General features: G+C 36.3%; 1 protein-coding gene and 1 pseudogene across 3 annotated transcripts; one reads left to right on the top strand and one right to left on the bottom strand.

The window, feature by feature from the left end:
- Positions 1 to 366: 366 nt before the first annotated feature.
- Positions 367 to 2465, bottom strand: LOC120204122 (annotated as a pseudogene).
- Positions 2466 to 13659: 11194 nt separating this feature from the next.
- Positions 13660 to 19436, top strand: LOC120204121 (sodium/hydrogen exchanger 6-like). 3 transcript variants are annotated; one of them, XM_039204210.1, is made up of 22 exons: positions 13660 to 13949; positions 14037 to 14088; positions 14209 to 14268; positions 14383 to 14407; positions 14509 to 14594; positions 14687 to 14798; positions 15278 to 15340; positions 15443 to 15462; positions 15543 to 15640; positions 16547 to 16575; positions 16663 to 16694; positions 16789 to 16836; positions 16927 to 16987; positions 17063 to 17160; positions 17272 to 17347; positions 17454 to 17473; positions 17606 to 17703; positions 17778 to 17891; positions 18606 to 18685; positions 19011 to 19108; positions 19206 to 19291; positions 19389 to 19436. In XM_039204210.1, exons 1-22 carry the CDS (start codon positions 13781 to 13783, stop codon positions 19433 to 19435), a joined length of 1572 nt encoding a protein of 523 aa, XP_039060141.1. In that variant the 5' UTR covers positions 13660 to 13780; the 3' UTR covers position 19436. The 3 variants fall into 3 exon arrangements, with proteins under 3 accessions (XP_039060141.1, XP_039060142.1, XP_039060140.1); XM_039204209.1 differs by having other exon boundaries at positions 13664 to 13949; positions 17778 to 17887; positions 18602 to 18685; XM_039204211.1 differs by lacking the exons at positions 19011 to 19108; positions 19206 to 19291; positions 19389 to 19436 and adding an exon at positions 18797 to 18981 and having other exon boundaries at positions 17778 to 17887; positions 18602 to 18685.
- Positions 19437 to 20913: the final 1477 nt, after the last annotated feature.

Here is a 20913-nt window from a genome sequence, read left to right as displayed (position 1 = left end):
GAATCAATTGAAAAAGGAAGAAAAACATTTACCTTGGGGTCCTATTGGGATTTTGATGTTCTTTGGAATCAAACCATTTTGAATAAAACCATGTGATTACGACCATCCATGCCGAAAAAAGAAAAGAGGGGAGAAAAAGGTCGAAGAAATTTAAGGTGGACGAAAACGACGGTTGCAAGTCGAGAATATAGGATTTTGAGATGATCAAATGAGTTTATTAGTTATTATTGTTAGGTATATGGAAATCCTCAAGTAACAAACAAGCTAAATTTGGCATGGCGTTGCAAATATGTCCATTGGACATCAGATACATTGATGATAGCTTGCGAGTCAAGGAACATGTAAATTTCAGAAATGTAATTTCCGAGCAAAATGGAGAAACAGAATCTTATTGTCCCAAAGGTTTTCTAGACAAGCAACCTTAAGGACTAGAGAATTGAGCATTTGAAAATCGAAATAGAACAGTTTTTTTTTGGGGTGCAAATCATGGTGTTTGGATGTTCGATTCGGCCTCCGAGGATGTCCGGATCTTGGATTCTGATTGTCTTCAATCATTTTAACAGTTTCGTCCATCATTGGACGCATATCGGGCGTTTTCGCCACGCATGCTAGTCCAATCTGAAGCATCTGCACCATTTCTTCTTGGAAAGTTTGGTATCTCAACAGCTCCACGTCGAAGACTTCGGCAGTCCATTCCTCCCTCACAACGGAATGGACCCATCTCGGAAGATCGACCACGTCATCATGCCCCGATTGCTGGAGGGGATCTTTTGCTGTCAACATTTCCAGTAGGAGCACACCGAAGCTGTAGACATCTGATTTTTGAGTTATCTTGCTTGTCTCAATCACCTCTGGAGCACGGTATCCGACGATGCGAGACATGGTTATAGGAGCGTTCATTTGGGGGGACAAGCCAACATCGGAAACACAAGCCTCGAGTTCATCGGTGAGGAGGACATTCGAGGACTTGATGTTGCCATGGATGCATTTACCACCACCCTCCGTGTGAATGTTTGCAATCCCTCTAGCAGTACCGAGTGTGATCTTCATTCTCGATTCCCAGTCCAACGGTGTTCTACCGGAACTCCCGTTTCCTACCATTGTTGGAGACAGATAAATAAGCCTAAAAATGTAAACAGATTCACATACCAATGTGATGTTAATAGGTTCATTATGATGTTAATGGAGATTGGAGAATGATGTCGGAGATAAGCATACCGTGCAAAAGTGTGAACAAGCTACCGGCAGGCATGTAGTTGTAAACCAACAGCTTCTCATCCTTCGAATAATAATAAGCACGAAGCGGTACGATGTTAGGATGTCGTCCAACCCTCTCGACGAGTTCCATTTGCTGCTCAAACTCCTTTTTACCAGCTGCAACTTCTTTCAATCTTTTCACCACCACTTGTGTCCCTTCCTCCAAAGCCGCTTTATATGTGGTACCGTAACTCCCCTTACCGAGAACTTCGGCCGAAGCCTTCAACAAATCCTCGAGATCGAAGTTGCACGAGCATCCTTCGAAGAAGAACAATTTGTTCTTTTCGGCTTCTTGTACTCCGCTTCCGAAATCGTTAGGCTTCTCGTTCTTTCCAACTCCAGAGATTTTGCTCTTCAGCATCCCACTGCTCCCATTATCTTTCCTCTTCAAACAGCATATAAAGATCACTACAACCATTAGGAACACAAATGCTAAGCCCCCAACCCCAATTGCAATGATAGAACCAGCACCGAGTTTGTTTCTCGATGTAGCATGTCCGCTTTGAGAAACTATCGGAGGGCTCGAAAAGTACGACGGAGAAGGGGAAGGTGCAGAGGACACTCTGGAGCAAGGCTTTAGAGGCGAACCGCATAAAAACGGATTCCCGATGAAAGCAGAAGGAAACCTTGTGAGTGAACTTGGAATGGAGCCACTCAAGTTATTATAGCTGAAATTCAAAACTTTGAGCCTTGGGAGATCGAGATTCGGGATGGATCCCGATATCGAGTTGTAAGAAAAATCCACAACTTTCAAGCTCGAGGAAAGAGACGTGGGGAACAAGACACCGGACAAGTTGTTGTGTTGGAGGAACAGAAGCTGAAGTGAAGGAATGGAAAGGATATCGGAAGGAAGGCTTCCATCGATGCCGTTCGACCGAAGGCTGAGGACCCTCAGAGCATTAAGCTTGCCTATCGTCTTAGCTGTATGGTGCCATAAAGTCCTACACCAGGAAGCCGTATGGCAATCACACTGGTCCCATTAGTATCACAAGTCACGCCGACCCACGCTGTGCAAACCGGGGTCATAGCATTCCAGTTCAGTTTCCAAACATGTCGAACCGCACCGGAAAACCCGAGGAGAGCTCGCCGGTCGGAATTCAGATCAGCGACAACATGAAGAAACCTATGCAGAGGCAATAACACAAGCAAAAGGAAGGCAACCAAGTGATGGAACTTCATCGGATTTTACGAGTATAATCTGCCACTTTTCCTCGTGGTTTCACCTACAGAACACAATGCAACATAGTTTGATCAGAGCAGGCTCATGAACTAATGCAAGTATCCCTTCAACTTAAAGGTGTTCAAAAGCAAAATTCTCAAAGCTCCAAGAAAGAACAATCAATTTGGGCCAATTTGAAAGCATTTACAGGTTAAAAAGATGTAAAAAAACAATGGGGTCCTTCAAATTTTCAAAAGCAAATTGGTAGGGAAGAAGAATCCGAGTGGGGGAAAAGCAAGATCGTAAAGAAAAAAAAGCAAAAGTTGCAAGCTTTGTTCTTTGTTACACTGCATTGAAATAAAGCAACCCTCTGTAGCTCCTAGGCAATATAGTTGTCACCAACTTCTGCAGTAACGATATATATATATATATATATATATGCGTGTGTAATTAATTTCATTGACTCTATAGGGAGCAAATTTCTGGGTGATTTTACCCCACTGACACCGTTTGTTTTTATTTTTACTTTTCTAACACCGTTCGACCAATATTTCCAAAACTAGCACCCTTTCTGCTGAGTTGGCAAAGGCGCGTCCCCGGGGGCGCGCTTTACCCGGTTTTTCGCTGAGTTGGATGCCACGTATGAAAGGCGCGTCCCCGGGGACGCGCCTTTGCCAACTCAGCAGACACGTATTTTGTTTTATAATAAATAGTTTATTTTTATTATTATTATAAATTAATAATATATTATGTAAAATGTTTCGATTATATTATGTAAAATGTTTCGATTATAATGTAAAAATTATAACTAATAATATTAAATATTATATTAAATAAATATATTAAATATATTTATGTATTTAAAAGTTAAAAAAAATTATTTAGGTGTACATACATTGACAAATTATATAAATGCAATAACATTAAATTATTAGAAATAAAACATTCATTTAAAAACTTTAATTACATAAGAGTTAACGGTTATATGATGATAACAGAGCTGGACATTTTTTTCTATTGTGCCCGATGTTTCTACAATGCCCACATCGTTTTTGTTCTGTTGACTTCTCCCGAATATCCATATCACAATGTATTCTAGTAGATTTTGGACGACCTGAGTCCCTCAATAGCAATGGATCTGGGACAATTGTAAGCCAAGTTTGAATCTCATTTGGGTCTCTTTCGTTTCCTATGGGCGGAAACTCAAATTCATATACCTTGAAAACTTGTGAAAGTTGGTATACGGGATCAACATAATTTTTGTAGTCCAAATGCGAATGTGAGCAAGCAGCAATGACATGAGAGCATGGATATTTGAGTGCTTGAAAGAAACCACAATCGCACCACCTCTCTTGCAGATTAACTCTGAAAGAGTTAGCTTCAATCCCTTGCAGCGGACGTGGCATTTCGGTTACACGAAACAATTCACGGGTGCGAGAAAAATTTGTAACTAACATCCCATTTGATGTAGCCATTTTTTTCTGTAAATCGGCTACTAGTCTTGGGTGGTAAATATGTCCGTTTTGCATCCAAGTAAGAGCTTGTCCACCGAGTTTTGCAAAGAGTTGACCCAAACGAAAATAAGTCGTTTTGACCAACGCCGTGACTGGTAAATGACGCGCCCCCTTTAAGGTTGAATTTATTGCTTCAGCCAAGTTTGTTGTCATATGACCATAGCGATACCCCCCGTCATATGCATTTGTCCACATTTCTTTGCTGATGTCCATAATGTACTCGCACCCCTTCTTATTTATGCCAAACAGCTCTTGTAGCATCGACTCAAACCTTTGAGGTAAGAGTTCGTAACCTAAGTCATTAGGAATATGTAATAGTTAATATGAAGTATAAATAAGTAATAAGAAATTGATAGAAAAATTGGGAAAAAGTAACATACCCATCCGCACGACTAACTGACGTTCATCGTTATTCTTGTATTTTCCGTAATAGTTTGCAGCAATATGACGGACACAATAACGATGTTGAACATGTGGAGGTCTATACATTGTACCCAAAAAGTCCATTGCTGCTTTTATCCCGGCTCCTCGGTCTGAAATAATGCATACTCGTTCCCTGGTGACAACATGTAAACGTAAATTTTTAAGGAAAAAAGCCCAAGACTCAGTGTCTTCTCCTTGAACGAGGGCAAACGCAACAGGAAGAATATTGCGGTTTCCATCTTGGACCACAGCCAATAATAAAACTTGCTTGTATTTCCCATACAAGAAAGTACCATCAATTTGGACAATTGGTTTACAGTACTTGACTGCATTAATACACTGAGGGTAAGTCCAAAAGACTCGGTAAAATTGGCAGCGATCGCGAACCATTCGATCATTCACGTAATGATGTTGAGTTTCGAACTCAACAATTGTCCCGGGATTAAGTCTTTGCATAACATGAAACCAACTGGGCAGCTCGTTGTAAGAGGAATCCCATTCGCCATGAAGTTTGCAAATGGCATTCTGTTTTGCCAACCACGCTTTTTTATATGAGACAGTGTACCCATATTGGGACTGTATAGCAGAAATCAACACTGCAACAGCTATATGAGAGCTTTGCTTCACAATGGGCATGATTGCTTGACAAATAATGTTGGAGTCCAAGTTGGGATGATCCTGGTTTATACCTGTTGCACAACATGTATGAGGACCGTTGTATCTGGTTAGTTCCCATAAGTTGTTCTTCCTCTTCCTCTTTGATACACGGACCATCCATTGACATCCGTTGTGACGTTGGACGCAGTAGCAGACATATTTCTCCGTGTTAGATCGATCAACTCGGGACTGAACTGAGTTACGAATATTGTAACTCTTTATTGCCATCATTGCTTCCTCCTTCGATGCGAACTCCATTCCAATATGTAAATTACCGTCATTGACTGATGATTGAAGTCCATAGTTTCCAACATCAGGAAGATCTGGAAATTCAGGCTCATACATTGCATCATAATCAGCCTCATACATATGTGCAGGAAGTTCGGCTGGTGTTGTATTTATCGGAACGTCATCCTCGTCATCATCAGAATGTACGTTAAACTGTGGTGAGTCAGGTTCAACGAATAATCCCGTTTCAGCACCATCTGCACCTGGCTCCCGAAGAGGTTCTTCTGGTGGAGATGAGGGTTCCTCCGATAATCCAATGTTGAGGTCAAATAAGTTCCCGCTTGCGTGTCCTCCCCTTGAACTTGAGGCCATTGTATCATGTGGGATGTGAATAGACTGTCGTCTCGTTGGCATTTCCATATGTAAGTCGAAAACATTGGCAGATGAATGTCTGCCCCTTGAAGTAGAAGAGATGTTGCCATATGGATTATTGGTGAAGCCACGTGGGTTGAGATCATAAGCAGTTGCAGATGAATGCCTTCCTATTGAACTTGATGGCATGGTATATGGCGTTGGATCCGCCATTAATGATGTGAAATCATTACAGATAAGTTGTGTCGGGCTATCAACTTGATCAGTTTGATATGCAATGCCAAAGTGAGAGGAATATGAGAGACCACGAGTTACACGAACCTCAATAAAAGTGGCATACATTTCAATAAGAGATTGTGAACTCCCCATATGAGCATCAACCATCATAGAAACATCATCATCGTTTGAAAGCTGAAATGATGTATACGTGAGCGGAAAAAGTTCAGTAGGAAATCTGTATTGAAGTGAAGATAGTCTTCTCTGGCCTGCTACACGAATCTTTAACGAAATTTTTGTGATTAACTCCTCAATTGTGATGTTTCTCTTCAAGGTTAAGGGGATATAATGATCTGACTCAAAAACAACCCCCTCTTCAGCTTCCTTAATTTCTCCATCATACAAAACAACAGCAGAAAGACGACTCATTTTCAGAGAATTTGAGAATTTAGAGTTTGGGAATTTGAGAATTTGAAAGATTGTGAACTGAAGTTTGTTTTGAAAGTTTATAATACGTTGCATATAATAGTTTCTATAATCGGTTCACTATTCACGTGAAGGCGCGTTCCCGGGGGCGCGCCTTCCATTATTTCGTCAGAGAATATTATCATTGCCCTATTATGTCATTCATGTCCCTCGGGGACACTAGATATATCAATACCTATTATTTCACTATTCACGTGAAGGCGCGTTCCCGGGGGCGCGCCTTCCATTATTTCGTCAGAGAATATTATAATTGCCCTATTATGTCATTCATGTCCCTCGGGGACACTAGATATATCAGTACCTACTATTTCACTATTCACGTGAAGGCGCGTTCCCGGGGGCGCGCCTTCCATTATTTCGTCAGAGAATATTATCATTGCCCTATTATGTCATTCATGTCCCTCGGGTCACTAGATATATCAGTACCTATTATTTCACTATTCACGTGAAGGCGCGTTCCCGGGGACGCGCCTTCCATTATTTCGTCAGAGAATATTATCATTGCCCTATTATGTCACTCATGTCCCTCGGGAATAACTTAAATTTAACTTCTTTTGAATGTTCAACAAGTTAAGAATAACTTAAATTAAAACGTTATGTGAAGTTTGAATAAATTAGATAAAATGTTATTGATAAATTGAATAAATGTGAAGTGATAAGTTGATTGTGACATTGAAATTGTATGGAATGAGCATTGAAATGTGACATTGAATAAATTGCCAATTCACCCCCCTCTTGGTTGATTACGTCGATCGATGAACTCAACATAAGTTGATTTTAATGTATACGTTTTAATATATATGTTAATGATAAAATCATATGTATGGAGTCCTTTAATTTCAATTTAAGTATTGTGAACTATAATTGGAATATAACTTTTAATTTCGAATACAATTGGAATATTAAGTTGAAATTTAATGTTAAATTTCGAATACTATAATTTATATTTTAAATTTAAATTTGAATAATATTATTTTTATTTTTATTTTAAATTTCGAATAATATAATTTGTATTTTAAAAACATTTATCAAACATTTAATTTTAAATGTGAATAAAAAATAACATAAAAAAATATGTATGTAACAACCATGAAACATTTAAATAACATAACCAAATTACATAAAATTCTGAAATTTAATTATTTAAATAACATTAAATAACTGGATCACCGATGTCGTCGTCTCGAATGAGTTCCACATGGCGGTGGTTGCCTATTTCGTGGAGGATTTCTTCGTGGAACTTGTTCTTCAGTCTCCTCATCTTCACTATCATCATCAGCAGCATTTTCTTCATTTGGTGCAGATGACGCTGAAGGGGCTGAAGGGCCTGTATAAAATAACGACCCTGGAGGAGTGCTAGTAACAATCCCACCGCTCCCCGGGAACTGTGGAAACTGTGGAAACATTGGCATCGATGTATGTGATCCAGATGAAGATTGAGGTGTCTGCGGAGAAGCACCACCAGCCAAATAAGATGCATATGAAGCATATGTTGGATCATTAAACATAGTCGTATATGCACCTCCATATGGTATAAAACCCTGCGGGCTAGGCATGTAACCTGGCGGGCTAGGCATGTAACCTGGCGGGCTAGGAATGTAACCCTGCGGGCTCGGAATGTAACCCTGCGGAGATGGCATATAAACTGGTGGGCTTGGCATATGAAGTGGAGGGCTGGGCATGTACCCCTGCGGCATCGACGAATAAGGATGTTGTGGTGGGACTGATGCAGAACCGGTAGCGCCTTCTCTCCGTCCACGCGTCGGGGGACAATGATATTGAGACGGTTGACGTCTTTCTCGGCGCCTAGGAATGTTAACCCCTCGTGCTTCCGCCGAAAGTAGAAACGGCTTCCCATTTTCATTAAACCAGTCCATATAGTTATCCGTAACCATATGACCAGTTTCAGCGTAATATTGTCGAGGGGCCAACAGTGTATATCGGTTCTCCCAAAGCGCAATCCAATCTCTGTGTCTCACCACCCAGTTAACATCTTTCTTTCCCCGTCTATCTATGTTATGCACGTCGTCTAAATTTCTAGGAGCTCCAGGAATATATTGCGTACAACCATACTGACGGAGCACGCGATCAACTGGATGCCACTCAATAATAGCATAACATATAAGAGGTATAACCGATATCCATACCTCTAATGACCCTCTAAGGTGGGGTGGGATGCAAGCTTTCACTTCATCGCTCGCATAAGGTATCCACTGAAACTGAAATATAAATATACAATTCAAATAAATAAAATATTCTAATTATATCTAACATTTTAAATTAAAATATTAATAATTAAACAAATTTAAAAACATACCTCAGACCCAGCTTTCGTATCAATAAGTAAACGAATTTCCTCTAAAACAGTAGGTATACTTTTATGGTCCTTTCTTTTCATCGACCACCTATGAAATATAATATAAACTAAATATCACCCTATTTAATTGAAAATATTTAAATCAAAATTTAGTTCGAAAATTACCTCAACAATAAGGGGAATACGTATGGTTCATTCACGATCGGGCATAAGAAAGGCATGCGGAACCACGCCCATGATTGTAGAAGCAGAAGACATCCACCGATAGCAGTTTTCTTATAATTCGTCGCCCGACACATTTCTCTAAAGAGAAATGCCAAAACTGCAGCACCCCAACTATATCTTCCAGCTTCATCAAAATCGATCAGATGCCGCAACCACATACAATGCACCTGGTTGCGAGATTTGTCGGGCATCAATATTCCTCCAATTATTCGTAGAATATATGCCCGAGCACATGCCTTTGCTTGATCCTCTGAAGCATTTTCATTTAAAACCTCAAAATTAGCTTTCAACCAAGATAAAGCTATTCTACCTCCATTAAACTCTGGCGGAGCAGCTCCAAGATAATCAATGCACATTGATTGCCAATCACCATCCGCCATACCACACATCATATTTCCGTCGACGGGAAGCCCCAGATGCATAGAGACATCCTCCAACGTAATTGTTGCCTCTCCACATGGAAGGTGAAAAGTGTGTGTCTCGGGCCTCCACCTCTCAATCAGTGCAGAAATTAGGACAGGTTCGAGTTTGCAACCGCCTATAATTGTTGCAATATACCCGAACCCAGCAGAAGCCAAATATGGCAAAATACGTTCCGGTGTCGGTATACGTGGATTTTTAATAAAAGTTTCTAAAATACGATCAGCATCCTAAATAATATATATTATAAAAAGTAAAAATTAATATAAATTCATAATAACTTTAAAATAAAAATAAATTTAAATATTAACATTAATTATAAAAATATTACCATATCGCTAAAATGTCTGGAGATATGATCATTATCCAATCGCAACAGCATTTCGTTTTCCATTATAACTGTAGACAAAACAATATAATTAGCAAAAAATTAATAATTCTAAATAAATAATAATTATATAAATATTATTTTAATAATAAAATAATATTTACATAATATATTAATATAAAAATAATAACTATTTAAAAAAATACTAACATAAAAATAAATTTCTTACCACTAATAACAAATTTAAAACTCAAATAGTTGGAGAATTTGAGTTATATAAGAGAGGAGAAGATGATTTTGGTGTGAAGAATGAGTGAGGGTTGAGGGGGTTTATATAGGGGAGGAGGAGGGGTAGTTAGGAAAAACGGATGGGGGCATTAATGACATTTAATGGAAGGCGCGTCCCCGGGGATGCGCCTTCCACACGTGTCTGCTGATATGGCAAAGGCGCGTCCCCGGGGACGCGCCTTTCACACGTGGCATCCAACTCAGCGAAAACACGGGTAAAGCGCGCCCCCGGGGACGCGCCTTTGCCAACTCAGCAGAAAGGGTGCTAGTTTTGGAAATATTGGTCGAACGGTGTTAGAAAAGTAAAAATAAAAATAAACGGTGTCAGTGGGGTAAAAAAGCCAAATTTCTGGTGGGGGGCGTGAAATAAAAAAAGGGTAAATTATGCGTTTAGTACCTAAAATATCAATTTTGATTTGTTTTATTACTTAAACTTTCATTTTTTTCAAACCATACCTAAAGTTTAGTTTTTGCTTGATTTTAGTATCTCATTCAAAATTTAACGTGAAATTTTGAAGGAAACAAATGAAAGTTTAGGCACTAAAACAGACCAAAATTAATAGTTTAGGTACTAAACGTATTAAGTTTTTAACGGTGGGTACTAAAATGAAACAAAAATTAAACTTTAGGTATGGCTTTGAAAAAATTAAAAATTTACTAAAACCGACCAAAACTAATAGTTTAGGTACTAAATGCATAGTTTACCCAATAAAAATTGTGACAAGCAAGCTTACTGGGAAAAAGACATTAGCTTTATAATAATTAGCAATGCTTTTAGCTGTTTGATGAGCCGATTCCTAATTTTCCGGTCGATCGGAACCTCCAACAATCGAAAATTATTATTATTTTTTTCTGTCTGGAGCTGTTTCTCATGACTCTACAAAGGGTCCGAGAAATGTCTCGGATCCGAATGAAGAGTCTAAACAGTTGGGGGACTGAATTGGAGAATAAGAGGAGGAATTTTTTTTTGCCAATTTCCCAATTGGTCCTCTAAGTCTCTAAGATCATCAATTCAATCCTCCAACTATTCGGACCCTTCAATATGAGAAGAATTTGGTGCTTAATAGCTAGCACTAGCAGCTCTAAATCCAAGTTAGCTGCGGCGGCGTTTTACTAGGCTTTTGAGATGATATATTCCAGGTTGTAGATGCAGTGGACTGGACAGCAAACTTGAACAATAAGAGGTTTTGAGTTGAGAATATATAGGGATCAAATATGAGAATAACCCTGTACATGCAACTGTATTATATCTATGAAAAGAAATGGTATAACTACGGCTTTAGTCCCTATAGCATTCTGGGAATTTGAAATTTAATCTCTCTACTTCAGTTTCGGCATAATTTGTTACTTTTATAAAGTTGTTGGTAAGTCCACACTGATAACACTATTAGTTTTTACGGTGATGATATGGTTTTTATTTTAGGATAAATTACATGTTTAGTACTTAAACTATCAATTTTGATCTGTTTTAGTATCTAAACTTTCATTTTTTTTAAAACATACCTAAAGTTTAGTTTTTGTTTCATCATTTTAGTACCACACCGTTAAAAATATTAGTTTTTGTTTTATTTTAGTACCTGTTCAAAATTTAATATTAAGTTTTGAAAAAATTGAAAGTTTAGGTACTATGCGTATTAAGTTTTTAAATGCGAGATACTAAAATGACTTGAAAACTAAACAATAGTTATGATTTCAAAAAAAATTGAAAGTTTAAGTACTAAAACAAACCAAAACTGATAGTTTATATACTAAATGCGTAATTTACTAAATTGGTATGTCAATTATGTATAATATTGACAGAAAAAACGTTAACATCATAATTATTTGTCTTTAATTAATTATATTTAAAATTGAAAAGGATGAAATTATTCCCAACAACTAATTTTCCCATTTTCAAAGTGACCATTATGAATTGAAAACACAACGGAGAATTTATTATGATTAAAGTGACCATAGAAGCCTGATGGACTGTCTGCTGATTTGGCTTAGCTTGCTCAAGCAGGCATATGTAAATAATAGGGTAAACTACACACTTAGTATCTAAACTATCCATTTTGGTCTGTTTTAGTACCTAGACTTCTAATTTTTTTCAAAATCATACCCGACGTTTAGTTTTCATTTTCTTTTAGTACTCGCCATTAAAAACTTAACATGTTACTTAACACGTTTAGTACTTAAACTATCAGTTTTGGTCCGTTTTAGTACCTAAACTTTAAAAAAAATAAAAAATTAACGTTAAATTTTGAACGGGATACTAAAATGAAACGAAAACTAAAGTTTTTAACGACGGTACTAAAATGAAACAAAAACTAAACTTATAGGTATACTTTTGAAAAAATTGAAAGTTTAAATACTAAAACGGATCAAAACTAATAGTTTAGCTACTAAATACGTAATCTAACCTAAATAATATAAACTCAGGCTATTTATTGTAAGTAATGCTTTTCATATTCTTTTTAATTAAAATAAAACTTAAGCACATGATATGTTGAGGAAGCATCAATTTAGGCATTTAATTTTTTTTATAATTTTCAATTGAATTAATGTGGGATTAACTTATAATACTTTGTTTAAAATTTGTTAATGAAATTTATACTTAATTAACTTGTTAATGATAGATTGAATAGTGATATTATAATATATATATATATATATAATTGCTTAAATTAAAAGCAAATTTTCAATTTTAATTCATTATATATATATATAATTACTTAATTATATATATAATTACTTAATTAACTTATATATATAATTGCTCAAATTAAAAGCAAATTTTCAATTTTAATTCATTATATATATATATATATATAATTACTTAATTATATATATATATAATTACTTAATTAACTTATATAATTATAATACTTTGTTTAAAATATTTTATATATCGATTATCAAGCTATGATCTTATTCAAAAATTAATTTCTAAACTTTAAAATCTATTATATTGATCTTTATATTATCGGTATCGTTCAATTTTAATCTTTTGTTAATGTTATGCTAAATATACTCTAAATGTTTTAAAGTACTCAATCGAATATTGATTCGATTAATATAATTATTAGGTAAAAGGGTCACATTCGTCCTTATAGTAGATCCAACTTATTATTTTCGTCTCTGTTTTATTTCCGCATCAATTTAACATCAAAGTTGGTTAATTGTATAATTATATATCCTACTTCTAACTTAAAACCATTAATTATAAACCATAACCCATAACATCTAAACCATAAACTCTAAGCTCTTAACTTAAGGTTTATAATTCAGGGTTTTAAGTTAGGAGCAGTTTATAGAATGATACAATTAAATAACTTTGAAAGTTAAATTAATGTAAAAATACGATAAATGTAAAAATGATAAATTATGTCTATTACAGCAGGAGCCTAATTATTACTACGATATTCACAAAGATACAAGTTTAAACATATTTAACTATACATAACTTTTTGATTTTTAAAAGTTTTAAAGGAATCGTTATTGTTTTTAGGATTCATACGTTCAAACACCAACAATAATGAACTTTAGCTTAATATAGAATAACTTAAAACATTAGGAATAATTAAAACAAAGAATCGAATAAAGAATCGAAATTGAATCAAATCGAATCGAATAGAGTTGAATTTGAGTTTAAAGTTGATTTTTTTAATATATAACGTAAAAGAGATGTGAAAAGTAAAAGATAGGGAAAGAAGAAGCGGTATCGAGTATCACGTCTCTTCTTATTAAAACTAAAGTTTATTATTAAAAATTACTTGACCCAAGCAGAAAAAAGACGAAATAATAGTAGTAGAAGTCGACGGTAATAGGCGTCATCGGAAAATATTCGCCGTCGCCGAGGCCGTTACCGCAGGTGTTCCTAGATCGTCTGATCACCGTGGAACGTAAAGATGGAGAATTCGACGGCGGAGAAAGGGATCCCCGGACAAGAGCAGCAGGCCGCCGGAGTTGGGATTCTGCTTCAAATTATGATGCTCGTTCTCTCTTTCGTCGTCGGCCATGTTCTTCGCCGTCACAAATTCTATTATCTCCCTGAAGCTAGCGCTTCTTTGCTTATTGGTTAGTCAATTTTTGCCGGATTATCGTTTTTTTAACTCGTCTTTCAGATTTCATTAGGTTTTGAAGAAGATATGTATTTTTTGTCAGGTTTGATTGTTGGTGGACTTGCTAACATCTCCGACACTGAAACAAGCATCAGGTCTTCCATTTCTTTACCCTCTGTTGTAGTTCTCGTTGTTATTGTGTCTTTCTCAGTTTTCCAGTTCGATCAAATTGGGAAAACCCTGATTTCGTTTTTGGTGTTCTATAACCTGGGCAGGGCGTGGTTCAATTTCCATGAAGAGTTCTTCTTCCTGTTTCTGCTACCTCCAATCATCTTATATCCTTTGCATTTGTTTAGATAATTGTTGGTTTGCTTCCTACTTTTTCCTTTTTCAAGCAGATGCTTCCCCTGGTATCAAACTGTTTCTTCTTGACTTCCCCCTTTCGCCACTCAATCAGGGTTCAGCTTATCACCTGTAAGTAGTATTAACTCTCCTATTACAGATAACATTATGTTTACAAGCCCTGTTATTGGTCTTTCCTGTAATTCTCATGTCGTTTTCTCCCATTTTGGCAGAAGCCCTTTTTCTCTAACTTTGGAGCCATTGTCAGTTTTGCTATTGTAGGAACTTTTATATCTTCAGTTGTTACTGGAGTTTTAGTGTGAGTATTTCTTCAGTACAAAAATCAGTTTTTTTTTTTTTTGTGATTCAGGAATTATCTTTTTCTCACTAGTTAACCCTCTTATGTTACAGCTATCTTGGTGGTCTGATGTACCTCATGTACAGACTTCCTTTTGTTGAATGCCTAATGTTTGGTGCTCTTATATCCGCAACCGACCCTGTTACTGTTCTTTCCATATTTCAGGTTTTATTTTCTTCCATCTTCGCTATCTGTTGTTATAACAAAATCATTCATGCAAACCAGTGAGAAGCTATTGTATAGTAATTATTTACATGATCAAAACAATAGTAACATTAACTCATTCATTAACCAAAAGCAAAGTTCTCTTAGTCAGTACTTATAAGAAAAGCTTCCATATAATCTTATCCCCTTAATTCTATTTTTTTCCATTCATTAGCTGATTAGTTTTTGTAAATGTGTATGTCAATTTTAACTATCTGCTGCAATTGTGTCTTCAAAGAGTTTTTGCTGTTACTTTCTGCTACTGGTTCTTCCGCTTAATTGAACTTTCATTAATTTAACAAAATGTCAAGTCGTAGGTATAGTGGTTTTGAGAAATCAAAGTTTTCTTGCCTCTTTTACCTCTTGAGGATTTATAACACTATTGTTTAAGCAGTAAACATACGAGCTATCTGATCAATGTTTGATGATCATAATTGTAGGAACTTGGCACTGATATGAACCTTTATGCTTTGGTCTTCGGGGAATCTGTCTTAAATGATGCTGTAAGTTTTGTATCACTCTATCAGCGGTCCATTGTTTCATGTTTCTAATATATTTTTCTGTACATGCACATTACTTAATGGGTGAAATGGTTCTTTATGCAGATGGCGATATCTTTGTACAGGTAAATTGGGTACTGCATTTGTCCTTTGTGGTGAGAATGGTTAGTTCGGTTTTTAAATCAACTGTTGTTTCTATATGCAGAACAATGTCTATAGTAAGAAGTAATGATCCATCTGGGCAAAACATCTTTATGGTGATTGTTAGATTTCTTGAGACCTTTGTTGGCTCTATGTCTTCAGGTCTGTCTTAACCTTTGGTCTTGCTGAGATTTCATATATCTTTGTTATATTAAAACTTATATCTACATAATTGCTTTTAATGGATAAAGAAAAGAAAATTTTGCTAAGCTTCTTCTTGCAAGTGAATGCATGGTAAATTGCTGTCCATTTGCCATCCTTATACTTACTTTATTTTAGGTTTTTTATGTCCTAGTTACCACTGTGTTGTTAATTATTTTGGATGTGGCCTAAATGAGCAGTGTTTTTCTTTTTTTATGGTAGCCTCTTTATATACATGCTAAAAATCCAAAAACGGGAAACTAACACTAAGCATAAGGTGTGTGGCTAAACAAGGCTTTTAATGCTAGGTCAGATGCAAAGAAACAATCCTTTTTCTCTTGTAGTAGTGTACAGCTGAATGAGTGAACAAAATTAAAAGCCAACCCAAACTCCTTTGAGGTGTGTGGCTAAACAAGGCTTTTAATTCTAGGTCAAGTGCGAATAAACTTTTGGTTTATTTATGCTTAAGTTCTTGCATTTAATTGAACAATCAAATTAAATCTCAAAGAAGTCTTAATTACTTCAATTGATTCAATCTAGTAATGTATTTTTGAATTTTATTAGTGAAGATTGAAGAGACTAAAATGTGTTAGTATCGTTATATAATTTTTCATCCCAACAAATGCCACGAACAGTAATGTTATTATTTTTCTTTTTGATTAATTAGAAATCTAGCAGAGTACAAACATCTCTAGGGGAAAATGGAAGATTTTTTTTAACAAAAAAGAACGAAAAAAAAGTGAAAGAAAAATGCTTTATCTCAATTTTCCAATGCAGTTATTTTCTGTTACCAATTGATCTTCTACCCATTCCATACTTTTATGCACTTTTAATCACAATGACTAAGATTCTTTCCATGGTGTGCAGGTGTTGGTGTTGGATTTACTTCTGCTCTTATATCCTTATCTGTCTTTTATATTTTTATACCATGTTTTATATCAACTCTAAGTTGTTATCTGCTTTGAAACCTTAACTCCTAGAACCTTTTTAAGTATGCTGGATTAGATATTGACAAGTAAGTACTTGATGTCAACCTTTTGGTTCCTTTATGAAGTGTATTTTGATCCTGGAAATTCCTGACCGTTATATCTCGTCATTACTGTTTGCAGTCTTCAAAACTTGGAGTGCTGTCTTTTTGTTCTTTTCCCTTATTTCTCGTAAGTAGTCTACCCTTTATGATATTTTTTTCCTGACCTTTATTGTTAATGAACCCCTTCATCAGTTAATTTTGAGAATATATCTTCTAGATACATGCTTGCGGAAGGTCTCAGCCTCTCCGGTATTGTGTCAATATTGTTCACTGGAATGGTAAGTGAACTTACAATGCTGATTTTGTAAATTAAAGGTTGATGCGGCATGATGGACACTTTCTTCTTCTTTTAGGTGATGAAGCACTACACATACTCAAATTTATCAGAAAATTCCCAACATTTTGTATCCGACTTTTTTCACTTAATATCATCACTGGCTGAGACATTCATGTAAGAAATTTACCTAAGGGAGTTATCTTTGTTGCATGGGAACTGATTTAACTTCTTGTCCATGCCATGACTTTCCATTGTGACTCAAGATTATTTTGTGCAATTTTGCAGATTTATATACATGGGTTTTGATATTGCCATGGAAAAGCACAGCTGGTCGCATTTGGGGTTTATCTTTTTCTCAATTGTATCCTTGCATTATTATTATTACTACTTTTTGTGCGAACCTAGATTTGGTGGATGCTTATTATGGTCTCATAGTTATTCCTTGACTTCCTCCATTATCATGTCAGTTATTTATTGCAGTTGCAAGGTAAATGAGCTATATATGATGATATCCTGGACCTTCAAAGCTAAATAACTATTGATCATTCAATTTTTGAATTATTTATTGTTTATGGACCTATATAGACTAATTAATGAGGTTGTGTATTTAAATCTTTAGGGCTGCCAATGTCTTTTCTTGTGCGTATCTGGTCAATTTGGTTCGTCCTTCACATAGGCAAATACCTTTAAAGCACCAAAAAGCACTTTGCTACAGTGGTAAGAGAAATACTAGTTTCATCCTAGTTGGATATAGACCTTTTCAGAAACTAAACTACTATTTTCTTGACTAGGACTTCGAGGGGCAATGGCTTTTGCTCTTGCTCTGCAATCTGTTCATGATCTTCAGGAAGGACATGGTCAGATTATTTTCACTGCAACAACTGCCATAGTTGTTTTGACGGTATGTGAGAAAATCTCTAGTTTAATTTAAGAATTTTTCAGAATATGCTGAAAATTTATTTTAAAATTTAGCTTCTCTAAGTTATATATTTTGTTATTCATTCAGTGCTCATTGCTTAGAGATGAAGACAATATTTATTTGCATGTATCTGCATTACCATTTCTATCTTTTGAAATGTCCGGCTTCTAGGTAAAGAAAACTTGAAGCCTTGGTTCTGTAGTTCTATGGTCCCCCCCCCCCCCCCCCCCCGCCGCGTAGCTTGGAGAAGAAATTGGCATTTAGTATGGATAATGAAGTGCATAAGTTAATGTTGACACGCATCTCATACTAAAGTGATATTCACATTTTTTGGCATAACTGGTTCGTATATTACCGGTTCCATTCGAAGTAAATTTGGCTGTCTAATTCATGCTACTTCCAGCATGCATTATTGATTCACTAGAAATTCAGTAACTTTCTTTGCATTGTAATCTTTATCCTCTGGATTAGATAACCCACAATTTTGTTCATGATATTGATAAAAAGTATATTCTCACCACCAGTTGGCAATTAGTGTTAAACTAACGTGAAACCTTGCATGTCCAATGGTATGTAGATGATTGCATCATCTGCATTTTTACTCATTTCAAGAGTTGTAAATACATCATGATCATAGTGTAGTAGTTGATGCTTATCTTTGTAGTAACCTTTCCCCCCCCCCCCCAAATGCGACAGGTATTGCTAATTGGAGGTTCAACAGGTACAATGCTAGAAGCTCTGCAAGTTGTGGGGGATGGTCATGATGCTCACTTCGGAGAAGTAAGTTCCACAGAAACTATGCTATCTATTTTAAATTAATGTTTTACGATAAACACTCCCCTGTTGTAGATGTTTTTACGTCTAGGAATTGTTTGTGCGTGTCTGTCTCAGAATAGAGGGAGGCTCCACTGCATCTTCCTTGATTGGTCATTTCAGATTTTGTCTGAACTGCTAATCGATGAGAATCAAGTGAAAACGTTGAATTAGGAAACTGCTGGTGCCATCATGATTATGGCCGTGTTTTGTTGTGAATATTAAAAAGAAAATTGGTGAGCTTTTGTGAGTGATTTTCGCATAAGTAACAGAAATCAATAATTTCTTCCAGGGCTTCGACGGTAACAAGGGATATATTCCTACAACTTGTGATGAAGATGGAACACCAGGGAGCAAGATAAGGATGAAACTGAGAGAGTTCCACAAAAGGTTATATGTCGATATTTTTGCCTTTAATCATGATCAGGGATCTATCAATTAATCTTCTAATATATTTTTTTATTTAAAACCATTTTGTACCCTGCAGTGCAGCATCATTCTCTGAATTAGATAGGAATTACCTCACCCCATTCTTTACAAGCCAGAATGGAGATAATGATGATGAAGAGGATGGTAAAATTTGCTTTTCAGATTCTTCCATTGATATTGTTAATTGGCTGTGTGCATTGTGGTCCATTTCTGTTAATCACAGTCCTTTGAAATTTATCAGATGGCACAATGCCCAGTTCTAGAAGGGGAGGATTCCAAGCACAATAGCTAATCCTACAAGACAAGCAGATGATGACTCATTTGCTGGTACATGAAACTAACTTTACAGAATACTTGCAACGGATTTCAATGCACTGCGTGTCCAGTTTGGGAGGTGTACATATAATTAAAGGTCACATTGTTTCGGTCCTACATTCTAGGGTTGTACTTTGTTATAGAACGGAAGCATTTGTTATGAAGATGGGATCTATGGCATGCATTGTATTGTATTGTTGGCATTCTTTTCCGTGATGTCGGCAAAGGATTAGGGTTATAACATGGTGTGATTGTTAGGAGTTGGAGAGTTATGGAGTGGCTTATGGATGTTAACAGTGATTCTTGTGTTGATGAAAAGATAGAAATTATAGAACGTCTGATTTCATCATATGTGACTTGTAAACCAACTCGGTGTTCAAGATACGGTAGGAAGTATTTTTCTTAAAAATATAACATATGATTTGATGATCTATTCTCTAGGCTGTATCTGCATGTTATCTCTTGAATTCTGCTTGTGAAATATTTTTTAATATTAAACATGGAGATACTAAAATGGTTGAAATCGAACCATGACCCTAAATGACCTTTTTTCTTCTAACCCTTCTCGAATTTTGAACCGAATTAAAAGAACAAAATCAATCCATAAACATATTAATGTCAGCCAATGAGGGTCATTAGTACCACATAATGGCTTCATAAGTTGTTTTATTGACATAGATAGTACACGGCACAACTTCCCTTTGTGGCCTTATACAACATGGTACACACCAAGATAAGAAACAACACTGGCAAGTACCTCGGTATGCAGGGGGGAAGCATACAACATTAGGGCATTGCTCTCATAACATACAATATTAGGGCATTGCTCTAATAACAATGCAACCCGAGTCGGTCATTTTCTCGACTACGATGAACCTGCGAGACAATCAATTCCAGACATAAACTTCCCCGACTTGTTCGGTGACACTACGCATTGAAGGAAACACTCTAACCAGCATTAGTCTATCAAAATGCCACTATCTGAGACGGATATAGCTTACCGTTTGTAACACTTGCTTGGTGGCTTTGGTCGATTGGTACTCGACTATAGCTTTCAATGTCGTAGAGGGCACTGCGACTTGGCATGCAACTAGCTTTAATGCAGCAGCGTCTGATGACGTCTTTGGTTTGCTCGGTTTGACGCCCAGTTTTCTCCTGCAGCCAGCTGCACCTCAATGACAATCTTGATCTGCACCAAATTGAACAGACCTGCTAAATTGGTTAGATTTTACCAAGACTAAAGGTTTCAAAGGAACCAACACCAATGGCTTCAGCATTTCATGTGAAAAAGGATTGATTTAAAACTTCAGATTTTACTAGCATTGAACGAAATGCCAGAAATATATTTCTTTTCACACGTAGAGAGTCGGTCAAGCACTCGTACTGATAATCATAGGTCGGCGGCTCGCCCTTTTTTACATCTCGCAATGCGAATATGCCAATCCTTGTTT

The sequence above is a fragment of the Hibiscus syriacus genome, unplaced genomic scaffold, assembly GCF_006381635.1.
Source record: "Hibiscus syriacus cultivar Baekdansim isolate YM2019G1 unplaced genomic scaffold, ASM638163v2 tig00010533_pilon, whole genome shotgun sequence".
Taxonomy (NCBI): Eukaryota; Viridiplantae; Streptophyta; class Magnoliopsida; order Malvales; family Malvaceae; genus Hibiscus; species Hibiscus syriacus.
The sequence above is the reverse complement of the archived record's forward strand: the minus strand, read 5'-3'. Positions and strand labels throughout refer to the sequence as shown.

Bases quoted from the DNA above. Each gene is read 5' to 3' on its own strand.
- LOC120204121 (XM_039204210.1), top strand. From the start codon at position 13,781: ATGGAGAATTCGACGGCGGAGAAAGGGATCCCCGGACAAGAGCAGCAG. The intron at 15,463-15,542 runs GTAAATTGGGTA...TTCTATATGCAG, and splicing joins ATGGCGATATCTTTGTACAG to AACAATGTCTATAGTAAGAA. The intron at 16,695-16,788 runs GTAAGTACTTGA...TACTGTTTGCAG, and splicing joins GCTGGATTAGATATTGACAA to TCTTCAAAACTTGGAGTGCT.